The sequence below is a fragment of the Mustelus asterias genome, unplaced genomic scaffold, assembly GCF_964213995.1.
Source record: "Mustelus asterias unplaced genomic scaffold, sMusAst1.hap1.1 HAP1_SCAFFOLD_250, whole genome shotgun sequence".
Classification (NCBI taxonomy): domain Eukaryota; kingdom Metazoa; phylum Chordata; class Chondrichthyes; order Carcharhiniformes; family Triakidae; genus Mustelus; species Mustelus asterias.
The window spans coordinates 64015-78441 of NW_027590219.1; the positions used below are offsets into that span (position 1 = coordinate 64015).

At 45.0% G+C, this 14427-nt stretch overlaps 1 protein-coding gene across 1 annotated transcript; it reads left to right on the forward strand.

Moving 5' to 3' along the window:
* Window positions 1-9671: 9671 nt before the first annotated feature.
* LOC144485943 (uncharacterized) lies at window positions 9672-11686 on the forward strand. The gene is made up of 2 exons (XM_078204016.1): window positions 9672-9756; window positions 10740-11686. The coding sequence occupies exons 1-2, from the start codon at window positions 9672-9674 to the stop codon at window positions 11684-11686; spliced, it is 1032 nt and encodes a 343-aa protein (XP_078060142.1).
* The last annotated feature ends 2741 nt before the right edge of the window (window positions 11687-14427 follow it).

The window sequence follows — 14427 nt, forward strand, 5'->3', positions numbered from 1 at the left end:
GTGAGAGGGACCTTATTGAGGTGTATAAAATTCTGAGGGGCACAGATGGAGGGGGACAGGAAGGAACTTTTCTCTTTAGTAGAGGGGGCAATAACCAAAGGCATGGATTTAAGTTCAGGGGCAGTAGGTTTATAGGAGATGTGAGGAAAAACCTTTTCACTCAGACGGTGGTGGGAATCTGGAACTCACTGCATGAAACATTTAAGAAGTATTTAGATGAGCTCTTGAAATGCCATAGCATACAAGGTTACGCACCAAGAGTGGAAAATGGGATTAGAATAGAAAGGTGTTTGATGGTCGGCGCAAAGACGATAGGCTGAAGGGCCTCTTTCCATGCTGTCAAACTCTATGACCACCCTCACAGGCAGTAAGTTCAAGACTATCATCAATCACAACCCCCTGTATCTTCACTAACTGAAACAATCCATTTAAAACATTCTTAGTCGAGGAATATCATCATATTTCTGTTCGGCCGGAAGCCTGCATGGAGATTTTCAGCTCTCTGTGTCCAGGACAGGAAGCAGTGGGCATGGATCTGTCAATCAGCCTCAATCAGCACCTTCAGGAGAATTGGGAGGGTGAATATTAGATACAGCAGAGTGAGAATGGAGGGAGAGTGTGTGGGATGAAGATTTACAGCTTTTGGGGAATGAGAGAAGAAAGAATGTTCCATAGAAACTAGAATTGTCTGTTCTGAATTTCTATGCTGTACTGACACTGATTAATTTTTCAAACTCGTTTTACAGGATATCAGAAGGTGAGGATTTACAGACAAAAACTCAAAACAAACATCACGTCAGCATTCAATTTATCAGGACCTGAATATCACTGACCTTTGATTCTAGAAGGTGAAATGTTTCTCTGTTCTTTCTGCTTCAGAAGATTCTCAACATCAGTGTGACTGGAAAAGCACCGAGACTCACACACATCCGAGTGAGAGTGTTCCAGTACACTGAGTGTGGAAAGAGCTTTAACCAGTTACACAGCCTGAAAATACATCGCAGCATTCACAGCGGGGAGAGACTGTACCCGTGTTCTGCGTGAGATTTAACTGATTGTTTAACCTGGAGAGTCACAAGGACACCCGCATCAGGGGAAAACCGTGGAAATGTGGGGACTGTGGAAAGGGATTCAATGTCCCATCAGAGCTGGAAATTCATCGACGCAGTCACACTGGAGAGAGACCGTTCAGCTGCTCAGATTGTGGGAAGGGATTCACTCAGTCATCCAGCCTGCAGAGACACCAGCGAGTTCACACCGGGGAGAGACCGTTCACCTGCTCTCAGTGTGGGAAGGGATTCACTCGGTCCTCCCACCTGCTGAGTCACAAAGTCACTCACACCAATGAGAGACCCTTTAAATGTACTGACTGTGGGAGTGGATTTAAAAGTTCTCGAGAACTGGTGTCCCACCAACGCACTCACACTGTGGAGAGACCGTTCAGCTGCTCTCACTGCTCAAAGATGTTTAGAACGACATTCCACCTGCGGAAACACCAGCGAGTTCACACTGGGGAGAGGCCGTTCACCTGCTCTGTGTGTGGGAACGGGTTCACTCAGCTATCCATCCTGCTGAGACACAATCTCATTCACACCAATGAGAGACCCTTTAAATGTTCTGACTGTGGGAGCGGATTCAAAAGCTCAGTGGATCTGGTGTCCCACCAGCGCATTCACACTGAGGAGCGACCATTCAGCTGCTCTCACTGCACAATGAGATTTAAATGGTCATCTGCACTGCGGATACACCAGCGAGTTCACACTGGGGAGAGGCCGTTCGCCTGCTCTGTGTGTGGGAAGGGATTGACTCGGTTATCCAACCTTCAGAAACACCAACAGATTCACAAATGATTATCGAGTTGGTTTCTGCTGTTAATCACATCCAGCACTGAACCACGTTCATTCTGACAGTTGGTGAAGTGGAAGGTTGAAGGGTTTTCTTTCTGCTGGACTGGCTGGTTTCACCCCTCTGCTTCCAATGAGCTGATGCTCTTTGAGCCTGGGAGAGCACATTTCCAATGAAATAAGAACAAAGAAAATTACAGCACAAGAACAGGCCCTCCAAGCCTGCACTGATCATGCTGCCTGACTGAACTAAAACCCCCTACCCTTCCGGGGATCATATTCCTCTATTCCCATCCTATTCATGTATTTGTCCAGATGCCCCTTAAAAGTCACTACTGTATCCGCTTCCACTACCACCCCCAGCAGCGAGTTCCAGGCACCCATCACCCTCAAGAACAAAGAACAATACAGCACAGGAACAGGCCCTTCGGCCCTCCAAGCCCGTGCTGCTCCCTGGTCCAAACTAGACCATTCTTTTGTATCCCTCCATTCCCACTCCGTTCGTATGGCTATCTAGATAAGTCTTAAACGTTCCCAGTGTGTCCGCCTCCACCACCTTGCCTGGCAGCGCATTACAGGCCCCCACCACCCTCTGTGTAAAATATGTCCTTCGGATATCTGTGTTAAACCTCCCCCCACCTTCACCTTGAACCTATGACCCCTCGTGAACGTCACCACCGACCTGGGGAAAAGCTTCCCACCGTTCACCCTATCTATGTCTTTCATAATTTTATACACCTCTATTAAGTCTCCCCTCATCGTCCGTCTTTCCAGGGAGAACAACCCCAGTTTACCCAATCTCTCCTCATAACTAAGCCCCTCCACACCAGGCAACATCCTGGTAAACCTCCTCTGTACTCTCTCCAAAGCCTCCACGTCCTTCTGGTAGTGTGGCGACCAGAACTGGACGCAGTATTCCAAATGCGGCCGAACCAACGTTCTATACGTCTGCAACATCAGACCCCAACTTTTACACTCTATGCCCCGTCCTATAAAGGCAAGCATGCCATATGCCTTCTTCACCACCACCTCCACCTGTGACGTCACCTACAAGAATCTGTGGACTTGCACACCCAGGTCCCTCTGCGTATCTACACCCTTTATGGTTCTGCCATTTATCGTATAGTTCCTCCCTACATTATTTCTACCAAAATGCATCACTTCGCATTTATCAGGATTGAACTCCATCTGCCATTTCTTTGCCCAAATTCCCAGCCTATCTATATCCTTCTGTAGCTTCTGACAATGCTCCTCACTATCTGCAAGTCCTGCCAATTTTGTGTCGTCCACAAACTTACTGATCACCCCAGTTACACCTTCTTCCAGATCATTTATATAAATCACAAACAGCAGAGGTCCCAATACAGAGCCCTGCGGAACACCACTAGTCACAGGCCTCCAGCCGGAAAAAGACCCTTCCACTACTACCCTCTGTCTTCTGTGACCAAGCCAGTTCTCCACCCATCTAGCCACCTCCCCCTTTATCCCATGAGATCCTACCTTTTTCACCAGCCTACCATGAGGGACTTTGTCAAACGCTTTACTAAAGTCCATTCTAAAGTACACACTGTGTAAAAAATCTGCCTTATACATCTCCTTTAAACCTTGCCCCTCGCACCTTAAAGCTGTGACTCTTCCACCCTGGGAAAAAGCGTTTGACTATCCATTCTGTCCATGCCCCTCATAATATTGTAGACTTCTATCAGGTCACTGCTCAACCTCTGTTGTTCCAGTGAGAACAAACCAAGTTTCTCCAACCTCTCCTCATAGCGAAACAAACAAATAAACAAAATGATCCACAAAAACTGATGAAAGACATTTATTTTATCCTGGATAGTAAATAGTGTTTTTCCTCCACTGCAAGTAGATCTAAAATAAATACAGAAAGAACTGGAAAAACACAGGTCTGGCAGCATCTGTGGAGAGAGAAACTGAGTTAATGTTTCACGTCCAATGTAACTCTACTTCAGAACTAGAGGGAGAAATGTGATGGGTTTGATACTGCTGAGAAAGGGGGGAGGGTCAGGTCGAACAAAAGGGAAAGTCAGGGATTGGTTAGAGGGCGACGAGATTAAATGTCAAAAATGTCCTGGAACAAAAGGCAAAGGGAGAGGTAATGGTTGTAGTGAAGAAAGAAAGCAGTTTTGTCACTAGATTAATTGTATCCTCAATTACTTGCCCCATTTTCTGTCATTATCAGGAATACAATAGAATAATTTCACACCATCCCTTTATCTGATTCTATACAATCCCTGTACAAATGTTGAGGCTAATCAGAGCTGGAAGGTCTCTCTCGCCGGTACATTTATCTTCACTGCACATTCTTTACATACACAGCAATTAAGCTTTTACATTTGACTGCAAATAAAACTCAATCTTTCATTATAACTACTGATTCATTATTGATTCATTAACTTTAACTCAATTATGGCTCACAACTTATTCAACCATCTGTTACTGACTGGTAGCTAATTATTACAGTAATCTTTAATTAATACATTTGGTTAATACAAGATACAATGGTTCAAAAATATACTTTGTGAAAGACACAAAGCTTTCTTACTAATCTTGATCAGGTTGAACAATCAGCCTCATTCTTGAGCCAGACTTTAGCAGAATATAGTGTCCTCTAACTTATCAAAATGATTGAAGAATTCCTTAATTGCTTGCTCAGCAGTGTCTGGAGGCTTTTAGCTTTATGATATAAAGTTCTCATCACATGTTAGAGTTTAACATGGCTTCCTTGACCTAGTTATATTTAACTGTTAATACAGATGGAAGTGATCATTTTCATTTCTGAGGCACCCCTACATTTACCCACATCACAACAGTGACTACACTTCAAAATAACTTGACCGTAAAACACTTTCCAAGATCTTGTGGTCATGCAAGAAGCTGCAGAAATGTAATTTCCTTTTTAGGAATAGTCCCCAACTTGGATACATCACACTCAGTCCACTCATGGAGATCATTAATAAAGACTGAGTCTCAATTTTGAGTAACAACCATGTCTTTCACTCCGTTTCCAAATCCCCTGTGAAAATCCAAACACAATATATCGTGAAATTATTTGGTTTAAAACAGAATGAGTTGTTGTGATTTGGAATTCACTGTCTGAAAATGGTGCAGGAAGCAAATTAAACTGGATCTTTCAAAAGGGAACTGGGCAGATTCTAAATGAAATATGGGATTAATGGAGGATCTTGTTCAAAGGGATATCATGGGTACAATGGCTGGAATGGCCTCCTTCTCTGCTCTCAGATTCATTTTCATTTGATGAAAGTGATAAATATCTGGAACCCACTTCCTACGATGGGCAGAGAAACAGAGATGATGGAATCTTTCCAAAAGGAAATTGGATGGGCAATTGAGGGAAATAAACCGACAGGGGTACGGGGATAGAACGGGGCAATGGTTTGATTCACAGGGAACCAGCATGGACTTAATGGGGCGGATGGCCGCATTCGTGACCCTAATTCTTGACTGATCTAAAGAGAGTATAACCTGATGCATAACCATAAAGCGAATGAAGACAACAGCAAAGGCTGATGGTTAGAAGAGCTAACTCTGTATCAGGCTGAGTACTGTGGGAGGATCAGGCTGAAGGAGTTCTGCACTGAGGAATGGACACAGGAGCTCATTGATTGGGGGCAGTCGCTCTGCCTCGAACAGACATTGAGTGAACATAGACCCTTGTGTGTTGTGCTCCTGAGAGAAATGCCACCCCCTGAGAAAGGCATGACTCCCTCAGCCTTTGTGACTAAAAGACAGTGATCCATATGACCATAAGATATCAGGGCAGAATTAGGCCATTTGGCCCATCGAGTCTGCTCTGCCATTCAATCATGGCTGATATGATTCTCATCCCCATTCTCCTGCCTTCCCCCCATAACCTTTGATCCCCTTATTGATCAAGAACCTATCCATCTCTGTCTTAAAGACACTTAATGACCTGGCCTCCACAGCCCTTTGTGGCAATGAGTTTCACATTTGCCACCCTCCTCTCGAGAAATTCCACCTCATCTCAGTTTTAAAGGAGCGTCCCTTCACTCTGAGGTTTCCACTAGTGGAAACATCCTCTCCACGTCCATTCTATCTCGGTCTCTCAGTATTCTGTAAGTTTCAATTAGATCCCCTCTCATCCTTCTGAACTCCATCGACGATAGACCCAGACTCCTCAACTGCTCCTCATATGACAAACCCTTCATTCCTGGGATCATTCCTGTGAACCTCCTCTGGACCCCCTCTAAGGCCAGCACATCCTTCCTTAGGATGGGGCCCAAAACTGCTCACAATATTCCAAATGGGGTCTGACCAGAGCCTGATACCGCCTCAGCAGTACATCATTGCTCTTGTATTCTAGCCCTCTAGAAATGAATGCAAGCATTGAATTTGCCTTCGTAACTGCCAACTGAACCTGCATGTTAACCTTAAGAGATTCCACAACCAGCACTCCCAAGTCCCTTTGTGCTTGAGATTTCCGAAACCTTTCACCATTTGGAAAATAGTCTACGCCTCTTCTTCTGACCAAAGTGCATAACCTCACACTTCCCCACATTATATTCCATCTAGCACTTCTTTGCCCATTTGCCTAGCCTGTCCAAGTCATTCTGCAGCCTCCCAACTTCCTCAACACTACCAGTCCCTCTACATATCTTTGTATCATCCGCAAATTTAGAAAGGGTCAAGACCTTTCAGGTGTCCAGATCACCAACAATCTGCCCTGGTCCCCCCCATGCTGACACTATAGTTAAGAAAGCCCACAAATGCCTCTACTTTCTCAGAAGACTGAGGAAATTTGGCATGTCAGCTATGACTCTCACCAATTTTTACAGATGCACCACAGAAAGCATTCTTTCTGGTTGTTTCACAGCTTGATATGGCTCCTGCTCTGCCCAAGGTCACAAGGAACTACAAAAGGTCGTAGTGTAGCCCAATCCATCATGCAAACCAACCTCCCATCCATTGACTCTGTCTACACTTCCCGCTGCCTCGGCAAAGCAGCCAGCATAATTAAGGACCCCACGCACACCGGACATTCTCTCTTCCACCTTCTTCCATTGGGAAAATGATGCAAAAGCCTGAGGTCACGTACCAACCGACTCAAGAACAGCTTCTTCCCTGCTGCCATCAGACTTTTGAATGGACTAACCTTGCATTAAGTTGCTCTTTCTCTATACCCTAGCTATGACTGTAACACTACATTCTGCACTCTCTCATTTCTTTCTCTGTGTACGGTATGCTTTGTGCGTATAGCGCACAAGAAACAGTACTTTTCACTGTATGCTAATACATGTGACAATAATAAATCAAATCAAAACAAAATCAAATCAAAATAAATTTAGCAATTATGCCCTCATTCCATCTTCCAGATCATTAATGTGTAACAGTGCATGTTCTGTGAATATGTGACTGAAAGCACATCTCAGCCAGCGAGACCCCGAGCAGAAGAAGATAAAGGAGATTTGCCAGTGTTGACCTGCAGGAATAACCAAAGCACAAAGAAAGGTCCCCAAGTCTGGGACTCAGAAATATTGGAACAAAAGCCTATCGGCAGGGAGCCTGATCAATTTGCCTTTTTGGTTTGATTTGATTTACTATCGTCACATGTATTAACATACAGTGAAAAGTTTTGTTTCTTGTGCGCTAAACAGACAAAACAAAACATTCATAGAGAAGGAAATGAGAGAGTGCAGAATGTAGTGTTACAGTGATAGCTTGGGTGTAGAGAAAGATCAACTTAATGCAAGGGAAGTCCATTCAAAAGTCTGACAGCAGCAGGGAAAAATCTGTTCTTGAGTTGGTCGGTACGTGACCTCAGATTTTTGTATCTTTTTCCCAATGGAAGAAAGGGGAAGAGAGAATGTCCAGGGTGCGTGGGGTGCTTAATTATGCTGGCTGCTTTGCCGAGGCAGCGGGAAGTGTAGACAGAGTCAATGGATGGGAGGCTGGTTTGCGTGATGTATTGGGCTACATTCACTACCTTTGGTAGTTCCTTGCGGTCTTGGGCAGAGCAGGAGCCGTACCAAGCTGTGATATGGGACATCTGTAAAAGTTGGCGAGAGTCGCAGCTGACATGCCAAATTTCCTTAGCCTTCTGAGAAAGTAGACGAGTTCCTTGCACTGGGTAGTATTTGAGTCCAAGCTGTGAGTTTTGTGTTTTTTAATCAGTATTTTAGCAAGTGTTGAGTAAAAAGGCAGTTTCAATGGTTTTTGAATGAACATAGAAACCCTACAGTGCAGAAGGAGGCCATTCGGCCCATCGAGTCTGCACCGACCACAATCCCACCCAGGCCCTACCCCCACATATTTACCCGCTAATCCCTCTAACCTACACATCCCAGGACTCTAAGGGGCAATTTTTAACCTGGCCAATCAACCGAACCTGCACATCTTTGGACTGTGGGAGGAAACCGGAGCACCCGGAGGAAACCCACGCAGACACGAGGAGAATGTGCAAACTCCACACAGACAGTGACCCGAGCCGGGAATCGAACCCAGGACCCTGGAGCTGTGAAGCAGCAGTGCTAACCACTGTGCTACCGTGCCGCCCGTGTTCGAAGATGTGCTACCGTGTTCGAAGATAAGTTAAGAAAGGAATAGTTCATTGGTGAACCCTTCAGCATGCAGGTCAGCGGTAGCACCCCCGCACATGCGCAGCTTCCCCTCTCCCTTGGACATGCGCAGTCCCGGGCCGGGGGGAGGGGGAGATCACCGAGCGGCTTCTCGCTCTGTCCGGAGCCGTCAGCCGGTTGCCTGGAAACCTTGGCTCGAGGAGGTGCAGGGGGAGGGGAACAATGGGTGGGGGCGGGTCTCCCGTGTCCGCGCGGCGGAGATCCCACCCCCTGACCTTCATGCTGAGGGGTTGACCAATGGGAAGAATTGGAGGACCGGAAGGACTCTGGTCCTCCAGCCAATCAGAACGCGGATTTTGTGTGAATGAAGATTGAGCTTCAGACAGACTGAAACTTCCTCTGTGCAACATCTGTGAGTAAAACACTTTCTTTTCTCCCCCTTTCCATTTCTTTTCTCATTCTGGGGGAAATTGGGGACTTGCAGCAACTGAAGGGAAAGGAAATGAATCCAGGGAGGCTGCAGACTCTGGAAAGGTTGGCCCAGGTTTCTCTCTCTCAAACCAGAAAATGATCCATTTCTGCCCACTGTTTGCTGTTAGCCAATTTTCTATCCACGCCAATATGTTATCCCCACAGCATGAATTTTTATTTGCTGCAATAATCTTTAATGTTTCACCTCATCAAATGTCTTCTGGAAATCTAAGTACAGCACATCCACTGATTCCATTTATCCAATTCCCAATGGGGAATTTTAGAAAATTAAACAACACATCAACGATCTCACTCTGTTAAGACCGAGAATGGAGCCCAGCAGGACCCGAGGACTCATCAGCCCACAGCTCCAACAGTTTGCTGAGGACCACTTCCCTGGTAATTGTGCTTTTTCAGAGTTCATCCCACACTTCTGTTTTCTGATTTCCAGCTGTTTCTGAGTTTTAACTGTATCCTCTATTGTGAACACCGAGGCAAAATACTTGTTCAATTAATTTCCCAGCTCCTTATTTTTCATTTTTAATTGCTGGACTCACTTTCTATAAGACTCTTAAGAAATGAAGTAGGGCAAGTGAATGAAGTGTCAGTCGGAGAGCACTTTGTGTCCAGTGACCAGAACACTATTAGTTTTTAAATAGTTCTGGAAAAAGATAGGAGTGATCCACAGGTTAAGGCCCTAAACTGGAGCAGGGCCAATGTTGTGGGCATTAGGCAGGATCTAGCAGATGTTGATTATGTGAGTCTGTTTGAAGAGAAAGGAATGACTGGCCAATGCGAAGCTTTTAAAAGTGTGATATCAAGAGTCCAGGAGAAGTATATTCCTGCTCAGATGAAGGGAGAGAATGGTAAACACACAGCCATGGAGCATTAAACTTGCCTCGCAGGGCCTCTCATATCAGCGCAAAGACAGCTGCTTTGTGAGACTGCGAGCAGCACAGACAAGTCAGAGATAAGAGTGTCTTGAGAAGAGGGATTCATTGTGAAGGCTCAGGGACGGTTGATAAGATGTAAGAATTCTATTATTTTAATGAACATTCTTTCCTCTCTCGTTCCCCAAAAGCTGTAAATCTCCATCCCACACACTCTCCCTCCATTCTCACTCTGCTGTATCTAATATTCACCCTCCCAATTCTCCTGAAGGTGCTGATTGCGGCTGATTGACAGATCCATGCTCACTGCTTCCTGTCCAGCAGTCAAAAAATCATAAGATTTCGGAGCTGCAGTTGGCCATTCAGCCCATCGAACTGCCTCAAACATTCATGGAGAATTGGCTGATCTACCTCAGCACCATTTCCCACACTATCCCCTAGATAGAGAGAGAATAGAGCCAACGTTTCGAGTCTGCAGAGAGGAAGGAATGTTCAATAGAAACTTGAATTGTCTGTTCTGAATTTCTATCCTGCACTGTCACTGATGACTTCTGTAAACTCATTTTACAGGGTATCGAAAGAGGAATCACAAGCTGAAATCTCAAACGTCACATCTCGATCTGACAGAGTCATATTCCTTGGGACCTGAATATCATCAGCCTTTGAATCTAGGAAAAATGGTTGTCTGGTCTGATGACTTGAAAAGATTTCAAACATCAGTGTGACTGGAAAAGTGCCAACACACTGCCAGACTGGAGTCAGAGTGTTCCAGTGCACTGAGCTTGAACCAGTTACACAGCCTGAATAAATATCACACTGTTCACAGCGGGGGTGGGGGACTGTTCTGTGTGTGGACGAGTCTTCAACTGAAGAGAGAGGCAAGGACACCTGCACCATGGAGAAACCATGGAAATGTGGGGACTGTGGGAAGAGATACAGATACCCATCCCTGCTGGAAGCTCATCGGCGCAGCCACACTGGGGAGAGGCCATTTACCTGCTCTCACTGTGGGGTGGGATTCACTCGGTTGTCCCAGCTGCAGACACACCAGCGAGTTCACACTGGGGAGAGACCGTTCACCTGCTCTCAGTGTGGGGAGGGATTCAGTCAGTTATCCAGCCTGCAGACCCACCAGCGAGTTCACACTGGGGAGAGGCCCTTCACCTGCTCTCAGTGTGGGGAGGGATTCAGTCAGTTATCCAGCCTGCAGGCACACCAGCGAGTTCACACTGGGGAGAGACCGTTCACCTGCTCTCAGTGTGAGAAGGGGTTCAGTCAGTTATCTAACCTGCAGACGCACCAGCGTGTTCACACTGGGGAGAGACCGTTCATTTGCTCTCAGTGTGAGAAGGGGTTCAGTCAGCTATCTAACCTGCAGACACACCAGCGAGTTCACACTGGGGAGAAACCGTTCATCTGCTCTCAGTGTGAGAAGGGATTCACTCATTTATCCAGCCTCCAGACGCACCAGCGAGTTCACACTGGAGAGAGACCATTCACCTGCTCTCAGTGTGGGAAGGGATTCACTGATTTATCCACCCTGCGGAGACACCAGCGAGTTCACACTGGGGAGAGACCATTTATCTGCTCTCAGTGTGGGAAGGGGTTCAGCCAGTTATCCAACCTGCAGGCACACCAGCGAGTTCACACTGGAGAGAGGCCATTCATCTGCCCTCAGTGTGGGGAAGGATTCACTCGGTCATCCAACCTGCAGACACACCAGCGAGTTCACACTGGGGAGAAACCATTCACCTGCTCTCAGTGTGGGAAGGGATTCACTCGGTTATCCAACCTGGGGACACACCAGCGAGTTCACACTGGGGAGAGGCCGTTCACCTGCTCTCAGTGTGGGAAGGGATTCAAAGTTTCATCCCACCTGCTGAGACACCAAAAAGTTCATGAGTGATTCCAGGAGTTTGGATTCTGCTGTCATTGTTTCTCTCTCAATTACATCCAGGACTGCATTTTGTTCATTCTCACAGTTGGTCAATGGAGAGGGTCGGAGGGTTTCTTTCTGCTGGACTGGCCGGTCTCACAACTGCCTCCAGTGGGCTGATGCTCTTTGAGTCTTGTTGCGAATACCTGGTTTCAAATTTCACACGGATCACAGAGTGACAGGGTGTGAGGAAGTTAAGAGTCACTATTTCTGTTTGAAACCCCCCCAAATGCTCATCCAATTTCCTTTGTAATTGTTTATTGTCTCCACTTCCTCCATCCTCGTAGGCAGCGAGTTCCAGGTCATTACCATTCACTGCATCAAAATATTCTTCCTCACATCACCCCCTGCATCTCTGACCCAAACCTTAAACCTATGTCCCCCTCATCCTTGTCCCATCAACTCATGGGAACAGCTTTTCTTTGTCCACCTTATCTAAACCTGTCAGAATCTTGTCCACCTCTATCAAATCTCCCCTCAACCTCCTTTGCTCCAAGAGGAACAACCCCAGCCTGACATCGACAATAAAGAACAAACTAACAGAATATGTTAATACCTGAAATCAAATGGGAATGTTTAATTTCTGTTTGAAAGATATTGTGAATATATTGTCCTGGACAATAAAGGAATTGGAATAACTCATCTTGGGAGTGGTTGAATGAAATATATAAATCTGGAACTACCTACAGTCTTGTGAAAGTCTGGAATGTGTAGCTGGAAATCCCTCCCTCACAGTACTGTGGGTGTACTTACACCTCAGGCATTGTAGCAGTTCAGGAAGGCAGTGTTGGGGTTGACCATGGCCGAGGCAGCTACATACAGCCACATATTCTGTTATAATTGATTCATTGTTTGAAATTTACAAGCTGTGAGAACCTGTGTTTCGTTTGTTTTATGTGGATGTTTGTAGATGTGTTTATCATTGTTTTGGGCGACATTTGTTAAGGTTTATCTTCCTCGAGAATTAACTTTATCTTTAATTAAAGGCATTTCTGAAAGTTTAAAAACAGAACCACAAGAACGCTTAAGGAATTCATTCTGGTTGTTGTTGTAAAGCCCATGCTAAGTTTCTCTGCTTGTGTGTGGATGATATTTGTGGGTTGCTTCAAGCTTTGAGGTTTTCTGTCTGTGATTTAAATCAAACAGATTTTTTTTAAAGTAAGTGTAATTGATAAAGTTTTTTTTTCAAAAGTTATGAACCTGGAACAATATTTACATGATGCCAGGATATTTTACTAAACATGCAGGAATGTTAATCCGGATACAATTCACACATGTGAGAATGAGAGTTTTAATTTGTAATGGTTATTTAAAATTTGGGACATGTGAAATGATTCTGACCAATCCTGTGTTGGATTAAACTTCCTGTCAGGTCCAAAGATTTATTGCTGACATAAGAATGGTTAAAATGCTGTGGGAATTATAAGTTGAAAAGGAGAGATTATTAAATAGAAATGATTCCCAGACCGTGTGGTCATTAGATTAAAACAAAGGAAGGGTGCTGACATCCATTTGAGAACTTTTAATCCACCCCTTTTCAAACTAAGGGAGTCTATGTCCAAAGAAAACCCCAAGGATGGTAGATGAGGGGGTCTGGAAAACATCATGATGGGGGCACCTATCTGTTCACGAGATGCTCACAAAGCCCCATGATGCCCAGATACTAATTTGATTGCACCTATATATAATGTATGTAATCTATCACCATTCTGATTGGATTATGTCCAGCCGGGATGGGCTGAGTAACTGGATAAGAATTGATGATATTCTTTGTTGGGTGGAGTTACACATGGTCAGCCCCTGTGGCTTCTCCCCGCTGGCGTAACTCAATAAACTGTTTGTCGATTGAATCAGGTTTGAGTGTTGAATGATTCTTCTGAGTTCATTCCCCCCCAACACACTGGGTACATTGCAAATTCATCCTCGGGAGTGGCCTGATAGGCCGTGGTCCAGACTACATGTGGCCCTTGGGGGGCCTTTCATGAATCACATGTGTTTGCTTGTTGTAGATGCACATTCAAAATGGTTGGAAGCACAGATCATGAGTAATATTCCAGGGCAATTAGGACTAAAACTGGGCGGCATGGACAAGTTGGGCCGAAGGGCCTGTTTCCATGCTGTGAACCTCTATGACTCTAACTACCTTTTTTGTGGCCTGAAGTTCCCACAATTGGAAAGCAGCCAGATTAGTTAAATAGACAGCATTAATTGTGAGACAATTAAATAATAAATGATTCATTAATACAAATGTTATAAAGGCTGGAAATGTAAATTTGAACACAAGTTTATAACTTTTAGAATTGTAAACACATTAAGAATGGTTAAAATGCTGTGGGAATTATCAGATGTTCCCTTCCCATGCTGACAGAATAAAAAAAGCTGAAAGGACTTGTTAACCTTTACTGGAGGGAATGAATTGGCTCCTGTTCAAGATGTCTCAACATTGAATGACTGATGTGAACCAATTATCGGTCGACACTTTCTTTTCTCCCCCTTTCCATTTCTTTTCTCATTCTGGAGTTCAATTTTTAACTTCCAGGTCACCACTCGCTGCCTCAATAAAAATCCTCCTCACATTCTTCATGTCTCTCTAACCAGGTAATACAGTGCATTACTGTACGGCAGGGCAAGGTTTACAATTGGGGGAGAGAGAATTATGATGCGATTAGGCAAGAATTAGGGGGCATAAGTTGGGAACAGAAACTGTCAGG

Coding starts and splice junctions, on each gene's coding strand:
- LOC144485943 (XM_078204016.1), top strand. CDS start 9,672: ATGACTGGCCAATGCGAAGCTTTTAAAAGTGTGATATCAAGAGTCCAG. Junction 9,757..10,739: donor TCAGATGAAGGGAGAGAATG/GTAAACACACAG, acceptor CCCTGCTGGAAG/CTCATCGGCGCAGCCACACT.